This window comes from Takifugu flavidus, chromosome 2 (genome assembly GCF_003711565.1).
Source record: "Takifugu flavidus isolate HTHZ2018 chromosome 2, ASM371156v2, whole genome shotgun sequence".
Classification (NCBI taxonomy): domain Eukaryota; kingdom Metazoa; phylum Chordata; class Actinopteri; order Tetraodontiformes; family Tetraodontidae; genus Takifugu; species Takifugu flavidus.
In genome coordinates this window covers 17,387,095-17,406,707 of record NC_079521.1, presented here as the reverse complement: position 1 = coordinate 17,406,707, position 19,613 = coordinate 17,387,095, and the positions used below count along the sequence as shown (strand labels likewise).

Sequence of the window (19,613 nt, the reverse complement as noted above, 5' to 3'; positions counted from 1 at the left end):
GTAGCATAACTGCACACTGTCAGGTAATATACTTTTGGCTCCACAGTTTATCAGAGAATACAAATAAACTAAAAAAAAAAAGCTTGTAAAGCTATCAGAGAAATGTATGTGCATTTAAGTGTATTCTAAATGTGTGTATACTTTCAGCTTTAACTCCTCCAAAACCTTCAAACCTCCTGAACATGTCTGGTGCCAGTGTTCCCTCACCAAGCCTTCCCACGTCCGGACTACCCAACAAGCCGCCCTCCTCATCCTCTCTCGCCACGTCCACGCCAGGTCAGAGCAACACGTCTGCTTCGCACTCGAGCGCAACCTCCACGTCCAGCTCCACATCCTCCACCACCCAGTCTGGCTCCCGACCCGATCCCCCGAAAGAATGCAACACCGAGAGGGTACGAGAGAAGGACAAGCCCAAGGAAAAGACGGAGAAGTCCCCATCATCGACTGGAAGTACTCCTGCTCCCTCCACTTCTGCTGCTAGTGCCAAGAAGGAAAAGCCAGACACAGCTGTACCTGCTACCTCCATGCCCACCCCCGGCATGGAGTACGTGGTGGATCCTGCCCAACTTCAGGCGCTGCAGGCTGCTTTGGCGTCCGACCCCACGGCTCTCCTTACAAACCAGTTCCTCCCTTACTTTATGCCTGGCTTTTCCCCGTATTACACCCCGCAGCTCCCGGGGGCCCTCCAAGGGGGCTACCTTCAACCCATGTACGGCATGGAAAGTCTCTTTCCTTACAACCCAGCATTGTCACAAGCACTAATGGGCTTGTCTCCGGGATCCCTGCTGCAGCATTACCAGCAATATCAGCAGAGCTTGCAGGAGGCACTTCAACAGCAGCAGAGGCAGCTCCAACAGATCCATCAACCTAAGGCGGGCCAAACTTCCTCGCAGCCCTTGGGGGATCGAAAAGAATCTGCCAAAGATCCGGTAAAAACAGAGGCGCAGAAGGGTAACCTCCATGCCGAACCCCCATCTTCCTCCTCTTCCTCTGACCACAAAGTCCCCTCTGAGCAGAACGAGATGGATGGCAAAGCGTCGGACTCCCACCGAGATCAGTACATCGTCCCCAAGGCGCAGTGTAAAATGGCGTGCCGCAAGTGTCAAGCGGTTTTCACCAAGGAAGAGGCGGCGATTACCCACGTAAAATCTAACTGTTTTTTCGGCCAGTCTGTGGCAAACCTGCAAGAGATGTTGCTGCGTGTCCCCGGTGGTGCAGGGGCTGGAAGTCTCTACGACTGCCTGGCATGTGACACTACATTGGATGGGGAGAAAGCGCTCAGTCAACACCTGGAATCGGCATTGCACAAACACAGAACAATCAAGCATTCAGCCAGAAATGCCAAAGAGCACGCTACTAGTTTATTACCTCACTCTTCAGCCTGCTTCCCCAGTCCTAACACCGCATCTACCTCGCAGTCTGTCGCTCATCCCATCAGCAGCCCCCCTCCCCCGCCAACATCAGCCACCATGCCATCCTCTGCTGTCTCCACGTCGCTGTGCTCTGCCTCTTCAGCCCCTCTCAACACCACAGCTGCCGGCAAATCATGGCCCCAGGCCCCTTTCTCCAGAGCTTTAGCTGGGAAGCCTAATGCCAGTCCCTCGTCTTCTTCCTCCTCTTTTCCTCCAATGTCCTCACCTTCAACGGTTACCTCAAGTTCATTGAGCACCTCAGGAGTTCAGACCTCGATACCAACAGACGTCTTTACTGACGAGTCTGACTCTGACAGCAGTCAGAAGTCAGCAGACAGGCAGGGCAGGACGGTGGAGGAGCCGCAGCGGCCCGGCTTTGTTAAAGACAGTAGTAGTTGTGGTAGTAACCTTGCTAGTGTAGGAACAGACTCCATCAGATTGTAAAAGAGCTTTCAGTGATGGACGATATTTAAAAGAAAAACACCAAAAAGACAAAAAAAAATCACAAATGGGAGAAAAAAACCACAAAAAGCAGCAATGTTAAAAATACATTAAAAGTATACAAACCAATTTCAGAAAAAAAAAGATGTGTAAAGACTAACTGCAATTCCAAAGCTTGTAACCAAAAATTTAAATGTTAGTGGATTGTTTTCCCATATCAACATGCTGGTTTTAGTTTCTTTTTCTTTTCTTTTTTTAAATTTGATTGTTTTTTTCTTTCCCTTTTTCTTTTCTGAACTGAGATACCTACATGCTAATATATGAGAATAGAAAAGAGTGCTGGGAAATGGTAGAAGAATGCTGTACTGTATGGCAATGGACTGCCTAAACGTTGACAGACGGCCCAAGAACCTTTTTGGAGAACTATGTGTCAACAAGCTGTCCCTTTGTTTTATAATAATTTCTTCTTAATAGCACAGTTGGAAAAAGCCAGTATGTACTGTATGGGAGAATAGTCTAACACTTTTCTTGCTATTTAAGCATTCAGATACCAATGGCTTACAAAAGGAAAAGAATAATGTAATGTCTATTTTATTCTCAGGTCAACAGCTCACAGATGTTTTTCTGTTGCAGAAATCCATGTTTTTTTTTGTTTTGGTTCTTTTCTTGGAATCTTTGTTTCCCGACAGGAGATGAGCAATTCTGTTTTTTTTGCTTTTCTATTCAAAGATTCCTAATTGAAGGCAACTTTAATAAGGCATTGATTCCTGGCATTCAAAATTGGGTCAACGATGTGCTAACTTTTAGATCGGAAATCCGTTGCAGGGGTGGAGGGGGTCATAATCCTGTTTTTCTGAGCTAAGGACGCCATTGCAGACATTGTGGTGGCTGCTCTAAAGTGTTGATGAAGCAGAAACAATCTTCTGTATTTATGATAGGTATAAACATTCTTTTGGTGTTCAGTAGATTATTACATTGGAAATGAATTTAAACAGTATGGTAGGTTGAAAAAAAAAGTGTGTACATTTAGATTTTGTATTGTCCAATTTTAAGACGCTTCATTTGATGTTGTCCTGGTCATTCTGATAGCCTAGATGATGGACAGGTCATTTCTCTCCACCTTATTTCCGTCTAATTTCAACCTCCCGGTTACCCCTCCTGACAAGGCCGGCTCCTCTCTGACAATTATTTAAATTGAATGCTTTGGTTGGCGTCGCTCGAACCAAAACTTAAACAATCCTGGGTGAAGTATGGAAAGTTTTATTTTTTGCATTACCTTTGTGCACTTATCACTGTCTGACTTGTACTTCTCACATCTTCTTCGTTCTGCGCACTTATTTTTCTCTGCCCTCCTGTATTTGTAGAAATGTACACTACAGCGCTTTTCTCCCCCCCCCCCCTTCATTATTTAGTGTGGCTACGGTCTTTATATGATTTGACTATCTTTTGTTGTCATAAGTGAAAATGAAAAAAGAATGCTAATAATAATTCTCACGCTTTAAGACAAGAAGAAAATCCAAAGACTAAACACTTTCACCATTGGTGCATAAATATGAGAAAAGAGGCTTCTTTATACTTGAGAATTTGTTGTGTTTTTAGAGGAAAGGAAACAAAGTTTTAAAAGATAGAGGAGTACGCATCAGAGTTGCCGTTTTTGCTTCCGCGCGAGCGAAAAGGCGGCTTTTTTACGTAAATACCAAAAACCAAAAAAGGGCCCTCGTCCTTGCATCGTGGAGTAGCACCGTTACAGAGCCATTGCAGTTTGTAAGATAAAGGTTAAGAATCCTTCTTTGACTTCTTTTTTTTAGTCACATTCAAATGAGCGTTTTTGTTTTGTTTTGTTTTTCAAAGAAAATGTGTAAGGTCTGGTCTTCAAGGACGTACGTTTTGCTGCTAATGTAGAATTTTGAAAGAAAAAAAGTACTAGATGCATGCTCATTTTGCTTTTGGCTAAGCTTTAACGAAAAACAACCAATAAACCAATTCCTTGCCTCTGCAACACCTTTTTTTCTCGTTGCAAAAACGGAACTTTGAAGACTGTGAATATACCGTTTGTTCCAAAGGACATTTTTGCCAACTTTCTTTCTTTTTTTCCTTTTTTTTTCTCCTCCAAACAGACCAATGTTTAAAGCCAATGATCTCTAACGTTTGTAAAGAACAGTGCATTCCAAATAACACGGTGGGTTTCTCTTAAGCAAGGACTGATTATACTTCATTGCTTTTAGTTCCTTTTTCTTTCTCTCTCTCCTCAATTTGCGCGACTGTAACCTTTGGTGTACGCTGGAGTCGCGTCGCGGGTCGTGTGGTCGTGTGCTGGGATGAAAATCCCTCCATCCAGTGCAGGTTGTTGCTCACTTGTCAAGCAAGTAATATTGGTTACCAAAAATGTACATAATACATCTGGTACTGATGCGACTCATAGGTTCAGTAACATTTCCGCCAGTCAACCTACGGCTAGTCTCAAAGGGAAAGGATGGCTTTGCTGAGGTGTTGTTGCCCCCCCTCCAGCAGTGACTGTCCCGTGTGTCTGCAGGGTGCCGCTTCCGTGCAAATATCGCAGGTTTCTAGGGGACCTCTTCATTCCAAAGCATTAAAATGTTGATTTAAGTATTGATATTATTTGAAGGTGTCCCTCGTTTGATATGCTTTTATTCCCAAAGATGTCACTCGCTCTGTTTGATTTCGGCCCGCGACTGAAGCTCCTCCAGAACGGCTCATCGCCGCTGTCTTTACATTTGTGAACTACCTTTTGGCCTCTTCTGTACAGCCAAGATACTGTATATGCCCCGACGAATACACAGCACAATCTCAGAAGTGTGTTAAAGTGCTTCGTTTTGCGAGTATTTTGAGTTGGTGTTAATCCTGCAGCATGTTGCCGAAAGCCAGAAAATTGGATCTGCTAGCTTATTATTTCTTCAACGCCCCAAGTTACTGTTACGTTTTAGACAATTCATAAGTTGTGCCTGTTTCCTTTTGGGTTTTTTTAATATGTCTGCTTTATGTTCTTGTTATTGAGTGTTTGTATTTTATTTGCAATGTCTGTCTGTTATTTGTCCTCATAAATTAACACCAGCTTTAATTTGAATCTCTGAAATGGAAAAAGACTAAAAAAAAACTAAAAAAAAACCTAACAGACGCAGAAACGACCCGGCCACTTTATGGTGTGATGATGTTCTCCATGGTCTGGATGCTGCAGACTGCTCACTTCTTTCCAAAGTCCGTTCTTTCGGCCTCGTTTGTGGAAGGCGACACTGAGGTCTCGACTCAGCCAGCACGGTCTGTGCGTGTGCGCGTGTGCACGTGTTGAACGCGCGGGGGCGCGTTTAAGAGCCAGCAACAATTGTTATTTTCCCTTTTTTCCATTGTTTGCTCTTTGATTAAGTGTCACACACCTAAACAAAGCAAACCGCTGCGTCGGAGGAAAAAATAAATTTTGAAAATTTGGGAAGCAAAAACAGAAAATTGAGGACAAAAGATCAGAGGGAACTGAAGCACTGAGCAGTTTCTGAGAGCAGCCAAAGCTTTATGCAGTTGAAACACGCAGAAAAACACCATAAAGAATCACAAGTTTGCTCCGGATGAGTGTGATATTTAACTGTGGATGCTTTCGTCCGCCGGCGTTCCATCGGGATACTTGATTTTCATGGACATTGGAGAAGAGTGCGACAAAGACAAGGTTTTGCTGTACAAGGTCATAAATTTGCCCACTGTGAAAACAAACATGTACACAGATATAGATATATTTAAAACATCTTTTTTTTTTCTTGTTGTTTTTGAGATGAAGAAGGAATGGAAATAAAGACTCTGGGAAACTTTGCAGATCTCGTTGGGAGGTCAGGAGAAGCTGCGGGCACACCGATACTGGGCACAGGAGCCAAAGTCAGGCTGGAAAACAGCTTTAAAAACACACCTTCTGCTTTTATTACTGACAACTGTGTGACGGGATGGACTCTGGAACTAATGGACACGTGTGACTGAGAGGAAAGCCCTTCGATTAAAGCCGAACTTAACTGGCTGCAGCTGCCCCTTTTCTCCTTTCTGTCCGTCACTCTGTCCCTCCGGCCCTGCCTCTGCTTCTTGGATGGACATTTTTAACCTCCCCTCCCCCCCGTTTTCGAGTCAGGACGGACGGAGGCGCTTGCTCCATCTCTCCCAGGTCACATGGCTACCCGCTTCGTTTGCTTACGCTCGTCCCGGGCTGACGGGCGCAGCTCTCCTGTCAGACGGCGGCTCACCCCTCTCTCTGTTGATTGCGTAATCGAAGGGGGGGGAAATGAATGACAGGAAGAGGGGACGGGTTCTCTGAAGCTGTCATTTTTCGTTGACGAGGCGGTTACACTGAACGAAAGCGTATTAACCAAAATAAAGCAACCAAACTAACAACCAAACAACCGTTCGCTCCAACTTCAAAGATGAACTGTTACTTGGAGCTCTTTGTTCCTTTTGTGACTTACGGTGCCACAATGATTTTTTTAAATGCTTTTCTTTTTCGTTTCTTTTTTTTTGTCTGTTTCTGTTTTCCTTGAATTTCTCCTCCTTCGAGCCTCACAAGCATGGCTCTGTGGCTCCAGGCAGCCCATCAGAGGGTAGAAAAAAAAAACAGCCTTGCAATGTACAAAAAAGAGCAAGTTAAACCAAAAATGTTGTTCTTGATGTCTTTTCTATGCTGTAGTCTTGTTAGCTTTTTTGTTACTGTAATTATATGATGAAGATTTCCAAAACTGTACCAAATTACATGGAAACTAACATACATACAACACATGGAACTTCAGACTTTTAAAGAAACTTTTGTCACAAAACCTTGTTGTCCTAGTTAAGTTGACTGTAGATGGTAATTGAATATACTCCTTTGAAAATATTTCATCAAGTATGTTTCTTGCTCATTGTGATACATTAAAAAAAGTATGAGCATAACTGGCGCTGGCGTGCACTCGTCTTTGTGTCGCGTGAATGTGTGGCAGGTGGAGGATCGCGTCCCCTTTTTATTTAACTGTAACATTAATAACCGCTCCAGTTTTAGGGATGCGTAAGTGCACATCAGTCATTCACAGCAGCTCCAGACTCCCGTGGGTAAGTTATACTTTCACTAATTATGCTTTTCTGTGTAAGAACCCAGACCCATTTTCCCTCACAAGAACCCTGTCGGGTTATAAATGGAAGAGAACAACAGGCAGACATGAGCGTTACACCAGCGTGATGACACAATTTTGCCTTTTATTTGTTTTTCTGGTACATCGACGTGGTCACATGTTAAATGAAACAGGTAAAATGGGTTTAAAGTTCAATTGGTATCAAAAAAACAAGCTTTTTGATCAGTTTTGTACACCTCTGACCATCTTGGAGAAGTCATTTCCTGTCCCAGTCACCTGGTCACCACGCCGGGATCTTTAGTATGTGGCACTGTTACAGGTTAGGTTAACACAGCTTTGGTTATTATAGACAGTCTGAATCACTAAAGTCTATAAATATTTATTTGCACAGGAGTTTGAGTGAAATATTGGGAAATAACTTGATGTTGTCTTGACCGTTAGAACCATTGTAGAAGCATTTGTTGCTGGTTCTTAAATACGCTAAATGCATCCTGAGGTGTTCATGTTTAAAACAAGAAGTACTTTCAGTAATATTTTCTTTATTTTAATTAATTTCTCTCATTATTTAATGAGAGAATTTAATTAAAACACATACTTCCTGATTTAAATAGAAAAATCCTCCTCCAATAGACAGGAAATGATAAAACTACAGTATAATCTTTAAGATATTTACATTTGTCTTCTAATTTATTTCACCCCAATAATTAAAAGTGCAAAGACGACAAAATGAATTTAAGAACAGAATTTGTTAAAAAAAAAAAAAACAGAAGCAGACTCGAGCGTTTTAACAGATGCGTTCCTTTCAGTGTCTGTCAAGAAATTCCAAATTCCACTGAGGTTGCCATCTTCTAAACTTTGTTAAAATGTTGCTCTCAGTGTGGAAAAGTTGGGCTGAAAAAGGAGCTCAACTATGGAGAGTATGTGGGGCTGAAGAAAGAGGCCGTCCTGTCCCAAGCAACAGGCAAGATTCATTGCCCATGTTGAGCCAATTAACACGCAAGGGCACATCCCGAATGAATTAAAAGCCCCCTAATCCGATCAGTGTGAAAAGCAAGGCCATTTCCTTCACAGGCCCGGGCCAGATGGCACTCATAGTCAGAGGCTGCATTGAGAGAGGCCAGAGCCAGTCACACAGTGTGAAATTGGGTTACCGCTCGGCTCTAACGCAGACCCTGGGCAACCACGGCTCCCAAACTGGTTCTCCACTGGCCTGAAGGTACAGGGCCCACCTTGCAAATGTCTGGCCTCATATTTGATTATCATCCTCAGTGCACCTCAGCAGCTCAGTGACAGCTTCCTCGTGCCAGTCGCCTCTTGCCACCAGTCAACCTTTAACATCTCCCAAACAGCTCTTGACATGCTGGAGAATGTTTTCTTGTGTGGACCAGCATGCCTCTGGTGGATAGAATAGCACCGACTCTGACCTGGGCTGGGCGCTGCTGCCCTGCTGAGGCTGCACTCTCACTTTGTTGGAATAATGGCTTGTTGAGTTCTTTAGTATCAGCTTTCAAGCTTGCAGGGGAATAAATGGAACAAATATTGAACATCTCGTATATATAAAGGGTGCCTTTGAAAGGCATCCCCTCCTGGTCCGTGTCTCAAATCAGAAACAGCGCTCTCTAACAGTTTCTTGGCTGAAAGTCGGATTTATCATTTCACATCAAAAAGGCAGAAAATGAGAAGAGCCACGCTACAACACGATCCCAGCATCCAGTCCCGCCTCGCTGTGGTCAGAGGCAGCATCTTGCATCCATCTGAGCCAAGTCGATGTCTTCATAGTGTTCGCTGACGCCCAGAAACGCTCCGCAGCCCCACCAGCCTCCGACCATCCAGCCGAATCCAACGTTTAATGAGAAATAACGCAAGTATGTCGCCGCTCAGCCTCGACATGTTGAACGCATTAACGACAAAGCCGGCAAAAGACAGGCGAACTGGGGCTGCTGTGCACAGCAGCGGCCCCCGTTGCCACTGTCGGGCGCTAACCATCCCGCCGATGGAGGGGAACCCCACCGACCAGACCCGCGGCACACCTGTGCGTGCCCCTCTGTTCTGCTGCTGCGCTGCCTCCATGGCTCTTCAGGGCTCCAGACAAATGGTGCTGCAGCCTTCAGGATGAGTCCAAATCATTTAGCCTGTCAGGTCAAATGAGGGGCCAGCGGGGATCAAAGAGGAAGCGAACGGGATGAAAGAAGCAGCCCTTTTCTTTAATGATTGCCCAAAGGTTTCTGATTGAATTCAGGTTGACCCGTTTGCTTTTAACTCCCAGACAAAAAGAAAGATCTCACCGGAGCTGGGCGTGTCCCCACCTGTGCTGGCTGTAAGCGAACTGCCCCCCCCCCCCCCCCACTCGCTGGTATCCCACCCACACAGAAGGTGTGGAGGGCTTCTTGGCAGGCTCTGGGCCTCGCCGAAGCATTTGCCGTCCTCTGAAGGCGGGATCAGGTGTCACCGTTTTCACAGCACCTTCTGGTTCTGTTTAGCAGGAAATGAGGTCCATCAGAAGGATTCTGAGCAAAACTGAGCCAGAATGGGCCCTGACAGGCTGGAATATTAGCCTGTGACGGCAGTCAGTAATTGAATGATCGGCACCCCACCCCGCCTCACCCCCCTAACCCCTCTGCCCCCCCCTCACTCACCCGTAATGAAGAGAATATGTGCTGGGAATGTTTTTGTCCTTCTCTATCCTTTGTCTGCCCTTTTCCTCTCCTCTCCCCCACCCTTTTTTTGGCCCTTAATAAATCATTTGTGGGGGCAGAAATGAGGGATAATTTCACTTCAAAGTGCTTCTCTTACTGTCATTTCTGTAACCTTAAAGCGTTGATGCATTTCGGAAAAAGGCCCTGCCCGAGCCTGTATTTGCCTTTGCCTGATAGCGTCGTTGGGGTGTGAGCTGAAGTACACGAGAGATGAATTATCACACCTCATTTCATTCCCCTATGCAAAATGATAATGGCTGGACCATGTCAGGCCGTCAGGTGGTTCCGTGTTCCCCAGATCGACCTCAGGGGGCTGTTAAAGGGCTCCGAAACTGTCAGAAAAGAATGCGCCTTTGTTCTAATCTCTTTGGAAGGCGTCTTGCGGACGAGTCCGCCACCAAACAATACTTTCTGCACCACTGTAAGTCTCTCCTGTGGGTCTGCCAGAACGCTGTAGAACCTCCCGACGTTCCAAGAGTGCCCCGAGCAGCCTCGGATCCAAAGCAGCGGTGCAGAAAGTCGAAGCTGTTGAGGAAGCGGGAGGCACCGCTCAGAGGTGCGGCAGAATCACATTTCACACGGTTCTGGAGAGAACGTCAACGCCGAGCAGGACTCCTAATGCAATAATTGCTCGAAGACTCGCTCTTATTAATATTTCACCGACTTTGGCTTTTGTTCCCTCTCCCCTTTCTTAGCATTAACCAAAATCAGTTGCGGCGCGTTGCTGCTGGAATGCCTGTCTGACTGGGCCCTGACCCTGGGCTGGCTGCTATAATGATGGGAAGATGAAAGAGCCAGGCCCGTTCCCAGGCTGCCCTGTTAGGGGGTGAAAGCCTGTGAAATGGAGAGATAATGGAGACCAGGTGCGCTGTGGATGCCTGAGACGCTCTTCAGTCAGGCTGAGAGCTCCTCTCAGTGAGAGGGAGGGCACACTACCACCACCGCTGACAGCACGCCGGGCCACGGCCCAGCACCGCAGACGACACGCAGCAGATAATCCTCACACTTTACAGCGCACAAGTCATCTGCAGCATTATCTGCTTCAAATTGTTTCTTTTGCTTAATAACGAAAGCTGTGCATGACCTTATTTGTATCCCTGATGGCTGAAATGTGGACAGAAAATCAATATTTTGCATCAACAATGTGCACTTGAGTGTCTCCGTGACATCGCTGGCATTCATCGGCACAATCGTTTGACCATTCGGAAGAACTCTTTTTAAAAGAAAATGTGCTGCAGTGACATTATTTTTAATTTATTTTTTTAAAAATCACACTTTGGCAGAGCAGCTGCAAAAAAAAAGAGAGAAAAAGTGTTTCTAATTGAAGCAGACAGGCTTGCAAAGCAATGCAGTAATTACAATCTAATTAGCAGGCAGCGAGCTGAATCCAGCATTCCATTTAACATCAACAATTTAACCCTTTACAAGAACCCTCTGAGGATAGATTTCAAAGGCTCCAACAGATGCTGTGGGGGGGTGAAACAGTTGTGCTCCACTTCTGTCTTCTATAGGAGGTCACTCAATGTCAATTGAAGAAAGAGCTGAAAATGATGAAGAGGGACTCAGCTGAAGATAAGTCGCTGCTAAAAACCTTCTCCAGAAGAGCTTGTTGAAAGATAAATATTAAACATTGATTACATACAAATAGGCACGACTCTCTTATCATCACTGACTATTGTCTTCGCGAGATTATCGCATAATTAAATCTAATAAGGTCCTACTGAGGCCTTTTTGTCAAGTGAGTGAATTGCTAATTATTCCCACATGAATAAGGGGCAATCACAGCACTTGCGATGCGAACAAGCAGGCAAGGCAGCCCTTTTAAAGGCATTTGGGAGTATCAGAGGAGGGCAGGATACCCCCCCCTCTTCACCCCCCCGTATTTATTCTGTCGGGCTATTATGGAGGCTGTCGCTCAGGATGGTGGATCTTTTGAGGCAAAATGCGACGGCACATTTTTGGGTTTTGATTGAGCTTTTTATTGTGCAAATCAATCACTTTGGGCTGAGCGGAAAAGCCTGATTAAAATATTTCCAACCCGCAACAAGACAAGGCGGAGAGTGCGCCTTTAAAATGGTGGATTTGAGTCGGGCGGGGAAAATGGGCGCCTCGGTGACTGACACCTTTCATGGCGAAGAAATAAACCTCGCCTGAAAATGCGAGTCATGGGTTGCTGATGTGGCAGCTGAGGTGGTTCCCCCCGGTGCCTGACCCGTCTGAGTGGAATATATATTAAAAATAAAAGGATTACAATTTCATGAGGTCGCTTTAAGATGCTTCACGCATCCGGTCCAGTGGGCCTCTGTGCTCCAGCTGACTCTTGTGGTTCCAACCTCATTCTGACAAATTCCAGGCAGTCTGATAAGAATGACATGCTTCATTTATTTGATTTGATTTTTTTTGATTTTTTATACCTTTAATTCAGCCAAAAATATTGTGTCAGACAAACGCTGGCTCAGTCTTGTTTCTATCTGTTGGGCCACACCTGAGAATCATGGGTAATTAATGTACGGCAGGCTTCCTGCCCCCGACACACACCCGCACCGATGCACACCCTCGCTATCCTCGGGTCCATCTCTCTATCGCTCGCCATCTTCCTCGTATGTACATGAAAACCTCCTGGTATCAAGCCAAGGTCAGTCCGTTTGGGTGAAATGAATGAGGCCAGCATTTAAATGCAGCACTTATCAAACTCTGATAAGGAGAGCAGGACAATCGCTCCCTCTCCCTTTTCCTCCAGATATTAATTTTTGACCAAACGTCCCCGCTCCACTACTGTAACGAGGTATGATGTATTGAGCCCCGGCTGTTGCCATGGAGACTGCAGTCCCCTCTTACTTGTCATTAGAGCACAAACAAGCACTGGCATCTAATGTCATTCCAGTCAACATGAGGGAGAGCGATGAGAGAGGGAGCGATCCCTCACTCCCTTCCCACACTTTGGACAGGTTTTTGTGGGGATTACTGGGATTGTGCTGGATGTTATGGACCAACATGGCTTGAGCTGGGGCATTGTTAGGTCATATACCTGGGGAGGGACACAGTTGCTATTGTTTCTGCCTGTTCATTACAGCCCCCTGCTCCGACGGCGGCCTGCGATTGGGCCAAAAAAGAACGTGAAGCTCTTGTTTCCCCCTGTTCCAGGCAACATGCAACATTTTTCCAGCGGTTATTTGCAGGAGGAAGCGCGCGTCTGGGTGACGTGCGATGAAATTAGAAGCTGATTTGATTTCCGGATGATGTTTTTTAAATGCAGAAGCAAAAACCAATGAGCCTCATCGCACCACGAGCTATCTCCTTTGCGTCGCTCTAAGCGTTGCTGACATAATGACACAGCGCCGCCGCAGAGCCTGCGCAGATATTTCAATCTGCTTTATTTCCATTTCAGATAAGGCTTTCCACACGGAACGTTTTATTTTAAGACGTTCCCTCTCCCCTCATTTCAGTTTTAATCAGCGTCTGAATCCTAGTCGCAGTGTTTGAGGTGAAAGTGTAGCCGCGCGCTTCACTGTCTTTTTTTCCCTTTCTGAATATAATCTCTTCCCCACACAGAACAATAATCCTACCTTATTTTCTCTCACAGTTTTGGCCCTTTATTGCTTCCAGGTGTTAAGGCCCGTCTCCCTCTCAAGCAGATGTGCTGGGCGGGAGCGAAGAAAGCCCTTTGTTTGGAGTCGGGCTATTTCAAACTGAGCATTAAGTTGAAGAAAATTGTTCGAGGACAAGAGACCGAGGCGAGGCCAGAATGAAAAAAAGAAAGGTCGTTGGATGAGCATTTGCATTAAGGCATAACTGCGATAAATATGGAAGAGCACTGATGGAATACAGATCACATTAGTATGTTGCACACAGACACACAAAAGAAACCTTAGGAAAGTGCATGTAAGAGGCAGTAAAACATATTTTGCTGGTGATTCATGGGGACGGCTCAGCACCACACATCTGTTAGTGACAGGCCATTTTGTGTGGAGATGTGTTTATGACTTTTTCTTATGTTGTACCTTTGCTATAAGCACTTTCCCTTCTTTCTGGGTACATTCTTACGCTTTTATGGAGCAGCTGTCGGCTAAACAATAATGATATACACTCTGCGATTAATGTCGGACCGAGGACATCAGTCTGTAGCAGCTGCGATATGGATTCTGTAAAATGCCCATTTCGGAATCCCTCCTTTTTTCCCCTCTGCTGCAAGCAGTTAGAACGAGATCACATGTTTCTACAATGCAAAGTGACAGGAAACTGACTAAAGCATTGGAAATCAATGTAAAGTAAATGTGCTCCCTAAGTACAAGTGAAGAGCTGATAGCTGCCTTCTGTCACTCTCCTTTTGCCTTTCAGCCTCTCTCCTCTCTTCTTCTCGCCGTTCCCACTGCCTGCCTGCGCTTCCAAAGAACGAGCATCCGCAGATGTCTTTCTAATCTCCCGGTACATGGCAGGTCAGAGAGAGGATAAAAGTGGTGAGACACAGACAACCAAAAATGCGAGTTGCACTTTTCCCCGTCTAATCCGGCTCTTAGAAAAGGTCGTGGAAGCCGTCTTTTGAAAAGCTAATGACTTGCAGATCTCGTTTTAATCAAGCAGGTTGATGTATTTATAGGAGATAATCAATGACAAATGCGCATTGATGAGCTCAGCTCACGGACGCTTATTGGTTCGGTGTGTTTCCCCCGAAGTAGCGATGCGTTTCAGACATTACGGGAAAAGGAGCATCTTCACATGAAAGCCAGTGATGAATTGACTTTTCGTGCAACTGGGTGAGGTTGGGGACTGAGATTTGTTGCTGAGGAGAAATAAAAACTTCAGGTGTCTGTTCGCTCTGGTCCAGATGGACCTGGAGCTGCAGCCAGATGGAGGCGCTCTGATCAGGCAGAAAGGTGGGTCAGAAGGGTTCCAGCTCCCCTGCAGTTTATTAGGTCTTCCTCAGAGTTGATAACACGAGCTTGGAAAAAGCCTGACCTTTGGCCTCTACGCCGATTCTGAAGTTTTATCAAACATTCTTTGTCTTTAGAAACGGCAGACAAACGCCACAAATGTGCAGTAAAATTATTTTACAGGACAGTTGGAATCATTCAGGAGTTTAGAGCCAGTGTCCCAGCTGTGAAACAGAGATCAAGCTCAAGCAGGGAAGGATGTAGGAGACAACGAACCCCAACGTGCCGACGAGACGCTTGCACAGACTTGTGATGTGATTTGAGTAATTGGCAGAAAAGGCACATTTTTCTATTATCTGGAGCATTTACGCAGTCAGAGAGCAGAAGGAATGTTATGACATCGTCCTCATCTGGTTTTGCTCCCTCTTCTCCACCTGCTTTATCTTGACTGTGATCCGTCTAATTTCCTACTTAAACACTGGAAATTTGAAGCGACAGACTCTCATGTTAGAGTTGACGGTACTTTTTGCGGTTCTTGCATTGTCAGCCGTCAGATTTGGGTTTTTTTTAGTTGATGTGTGTAGTTTTTCCAAACAAAAATGGACTAGGATTTACAGGCTTGTCTGACAAGTTCAGAAAAGAGCATTCCTTAACCCTCGGCTCACCGGCAGCTTCAGAGGACATTAATCCTAATCCAGAATTGGTGCACCGCAGGAGATCAATGGACAAAGTGTCGGATCAATAGAGTTTCGCAAGTCTCTGTTGGTTTTCCGCTGTTCACAAACTGCTCGGGTCCATCGTCTCGCTGTCTGGCTCTGATTCACTCTCTCCGCTGTGGAAATCAGCTAAAATCTCTACATCCACGAGGCCCTCGGAATGCTTATTTATCCCAGTAACAGAGGTTGTTGGAGGCATGTTTTTTTTAGAAGAAGCCATGCAGCCTATGCTAATAACTGTTCTGCACGAGAGCCTTTACCCTGACGTATGTATTATGAATGAAGTGGAGTTACTTATCCAAATATGTGGATTACATAAAGAGAGCAAGGGGAGAGGAAAAAGAGCCCTGTGGAGTGTCTCTTTATGGGTTGTTAGTGAAGCTCATGGCTGCTGTGCTTATACATCCCCATAGTGCTGCAGCAACCGATGCAGTCGGCACCTGGGGAAATCAGCATTTTGCGTAAAACAGGAATTTATCACAACAACCGCGGCAACACAGACATAAACAGAGAAATGTAGATTTTCTTTTCCAGGCGTATTTTTTCCCTCTTCATTCCACTCTGCCGTCTGGCGTGAGCGTGGGCGTGCAGGGGTTAAACCCGCCGCACCATAAAAAGGAGCTGTTCATAAAATGGAGGAATAAGAAGCAGAAATAATATTTCAAGTGTGATTAGTTCATCCGCAGGGCACCTTGTGCGATTGAGAAAAGGGGGCGAGAGTGGGTGGGGGTATTGTGCACGGCAAGCAGTAAATTATATCTAGCCTTTGAATGATTCCTGCAGATCCTATTACGACAGTGAGGGGGACCGGCGGTGGAGGTGTGTGTGCGCGCTAGCGTGGGTGTGTGTCTGTGTGTGTGTAGCTGCGGAACAAATCGGATGAATTCTGTTTCCAGCTGTCTGAATGATGGGGGATGTGTGTGTGTATGTGTGTGTGTGTGCGTGTGTGTGTGTGCATAAGAAAGGACAATAAGACAACAACTTGTTCTGAACTCTGAATCATGGATTTCCAAATGCTGTTATCTTCTTTTCGAGACTCTTTCTCACCACCAGCCGTGTCCAGATTTTGCACAGTCTCCCAGAACACACCGGCACCCATCACCACCCCTGCGCACCCCCACCCACCCAGAAGACCAGAGAGGAGCTTGTCTGTCATTCGTCACTTTGACTGGTGGCATCGAAGGCGATGGTGGCATTAATGTGCTTGAGGTTTGCCCATCAAGCATTGTGCATCCACTCCATCAACTCACAGGAAATCTGTGCTGTAGGTCCTTCTGTAAAGTCATTTTGTGAGGGTTCTAAACTTTTCTTGTTCTAAATGACTGGAAAGTAACTTTTTTCCACACACATATAACATTAACCTTTATGTTTCCATGCACTCCATCAGTTTGATGATCATTTCTCATATCCAATCAACAGCATGATGCCTTCGCTGACCCATTTGAATTGGAAATGTAATTTGCGGGGCAACGTCTGATGTGCAACAGGACGCCTGTGTCTGTCTGTGGAAGGTGCTGAGGGGTTTGACATTAATTTACCGACACAAGTGTTGCCTTTACACCATCTAATGCTTGAAATTCCCCAGATGTGAGCTGCGCACACAGCTGAGGTGCGAGGAAACATCATTATTATCGTCTTTACCGGCTAAAAATTAGACTCTTAAAGGCGAGTTCCCACAGCTCATGAGCATGAATAATTTTGAATTATAATAACACAGTTTAAAAAAACAACAACGTCTAAACATGTCAGGGTGTGAGGTGCATGCAGAGGCGTTGGGGGTGGAGCTGGTGGGGGCTCAATTCATTATCCCAGCGTGATGAGGTGTGTATTTTCAATTACCTCGCTAAATGTCCCTCAAGTCCAGAATCCCTAAAAACTGATTTACTGTACATACGACTTCAATAATTAACTCTCATTTTGGCAAACTATGGTGGGTGAGTACCAAACCAGAGAGGAGAGGACCCCCACCTTCCTTTATGACCAGCAATAATGATAACAAGGGGGGGAAACACAGGAGAATTGAAACCAAAGAATTTAGTGCCTGACGTCCTACTTTAATTGCAAATTTAAATTTGCTATAATGGATTCTGACATCTCAAGTCACCAAAATCCATCATTCTGAAGGGTATTATTCCTCAATTAACCTGTCAGCCCCCCCAACCCCCAACCTCCCCTTCGCCACCGCCGCCGCCACCACCCGCTGTATTTCTGCGGGGCCTTAAAGAGAAATGAAGAATTCTAATTACTTTCAAATAGAAAGCAGATTGATAACCCGCCCGTGTTTCGCACGCACGCCCAGATTCATAAAATCTGTAAATCGGGGAGAGAGGACGGGACACGCAAGTCAGCGAGGGAGCCCCACCCTTAATAATAACCCCGCTTCTGTTTAACATATCAAATAAATGAAATCATATGAGCCTCCATGGGGAAATCTAAGGAGTCCAGGAGTCCAGGGTTGACCAGCTGGGGCAGAAGGGGTGCTTACAGACAGGAGCTTTATTAAAAATCATGGAAATCATTAGAGCCTTTTATCTCTGGGTGTTTATTAACCCATTTGGGGTCTAAAGCTGCTTCCTCTCAACTCCAAATGCAGATTTAAAAAACTGATAGTTCGTGTTCGCATCTGAAACCTGCCTCAGCAGCTTGATTCTTCAAGCTATGGTCAGATTCATGCAGGAGATTTGATGCGCAATGATTCTTTTTATTGATCCTTCCTTAAACTTGTGCACAAGTTCTGCTGGAATGTTGCAGCAGCTGCTCAGGACATCACGTCGTTGGCGTTAGAATCTGTGAAGCGGTGTCCCACTTTCTCAATTAAGCACCTTGGTGTGTAATTATTCTCCTTTTATTGCAAAAAAGAAGTCTATTAAAATCAAATATTGGGGAACAACAGAAAAGAACAATGCCCTTCTCTAAATATCCATCAGTCTAATGGAGCATGCTTTAGACTCAATTAAATTTTACACCAGTCAGTAAATCACCTAAACTGTACACAATCCTCATGCTGTGCTGAAGGCGGCCTCAGCTGCACTGTATCCAACATTAATCTGCAGTGTTCAGAATCATATTTTTCAAAAGACTTTCCAACTCATAAATGCCACAAAAGTGTATAAACCCTGCAAAAGGATGTAAGAATAAACGGGACGGATTGTAATTAATGTCAACACTGTGAAGAGGAAAAGGCAATCTGGAGAGCCGTGCGGATAAAAATAATAATAATAAATACATTAAGAGGAGTAAGTCATCTGGCTGTTGGCATAATGCAGTAATAGCTAGCAGTCATGTAGCTTTTGACTGTTCTGTTTTGTAATCATTCAAATTTAATTAAAGGCTTAAGGAGAAAAACGGTCTGAGGAGATACAGTAATGACTCGCCAAAGGACATGGTCTTAATCATCTCATCTGAGTAACAAAGATGTTGCCAAGTCGCAGCCGCAGCCATGCTCGGGTCCCTGCGCACTTACTTTGACAAAATCCAGCTCGCGCCAGCCCCAAGGAGAGCTCTCATCCTGAACGCTGGGCATTCTGTCTGCCATTGAGTTAACATTCAAATCAACCAACACATGAAAACATCGAATAAAACTGCAACCACTGTTGTTGTGGTTGTTGTTCTACTTCTTCAGGGTGGTTTTCCAGGGTGGTTTCCAGTATTCCCTGTGAGCCTGATTGGTAATAGGAGCTCAACAAAAGTCAACCAGACAAGCTGCTCCATGCTTGTCGACCAAAGACGCTCGATTCTGCTACTAGCGTCAGCATCCGTGGCTCCGGACACATCAACGATCGTGGTCGGAACGTCTCAGCGTCGGAGCGTTAGGGTTCATTAAAGTCCCACATTGCGGCTACGCTCACACGCTACCTGAACCTGATTTGTTCACTCAGACGTGAGCTCAGTCTGCTTCGCTTCTGACAACGTGAACAGCAAAGGTCCCCTTGAAGCCGACATTTTCAGATCCTTTTCAGGCCTCTTCCACATGTGGTCGTGAATCAGAAACGTGTCGGATTCTTTCGAATGCGCGCACGATCCGAACAGCCAGGTCACATTTAGTGCGACGTTGATGTCGTTATGTCGCTGTGACGCCGCCAGGCTCCCTTCCATAAACAATATTCTGCACGTGACTTCATGAATGTTCAGCTGAGGATGGGGGTCAGTCTGCAGACAGGCCACATTTACACAGACTCTCTGAAGAGCCAAATAAAGCCACACAATCGGATTTGAGCCATAAATTATAATTGTGCATTAGCGCCTGCAGCGCGTGAACGCAGCCTTTGACAGATCAGCCGGAGCCTGATGAGGAAATGGAGCTCTATAGGAAGCACTGTGCTCCCCATTAACAAAATCATGGTGGAAATCGTTGTCAGGTGCATCATTACCTGCCCATCTTGACCCT

General features: G+C 45.4%; 1 protein-coding gene across 8 annotated transcripts in view; it reads left to right on the top strand.

Moving 5' to 3' along the window:
* Positions 1-6,767, top strand: part of zfhx3b (zinc finger homeobox 3b) — a 229,888-nt gene extending 223,121 nt beyond the window's left edge. For all 8 annotated transcript variants that reach the window (XM_057025267.1, XM_057025265.1, XM_057025271.1 and 5 more), the window contains one exon: positions 148-6,767. In XM_057025267.1, coding sequence (XP_056881247.1) covers positions 148-1,856 — 1,709 coding nt within the window. In that variant the 3' untranslated portion in view covers positions 1,857-6,767. The remainder of the gene's footprint in view (positions 1-147) is intronic.
* The last annotated feature ends 12,846 nt before the right edge of the window (positions 6,768-19,613 follow it).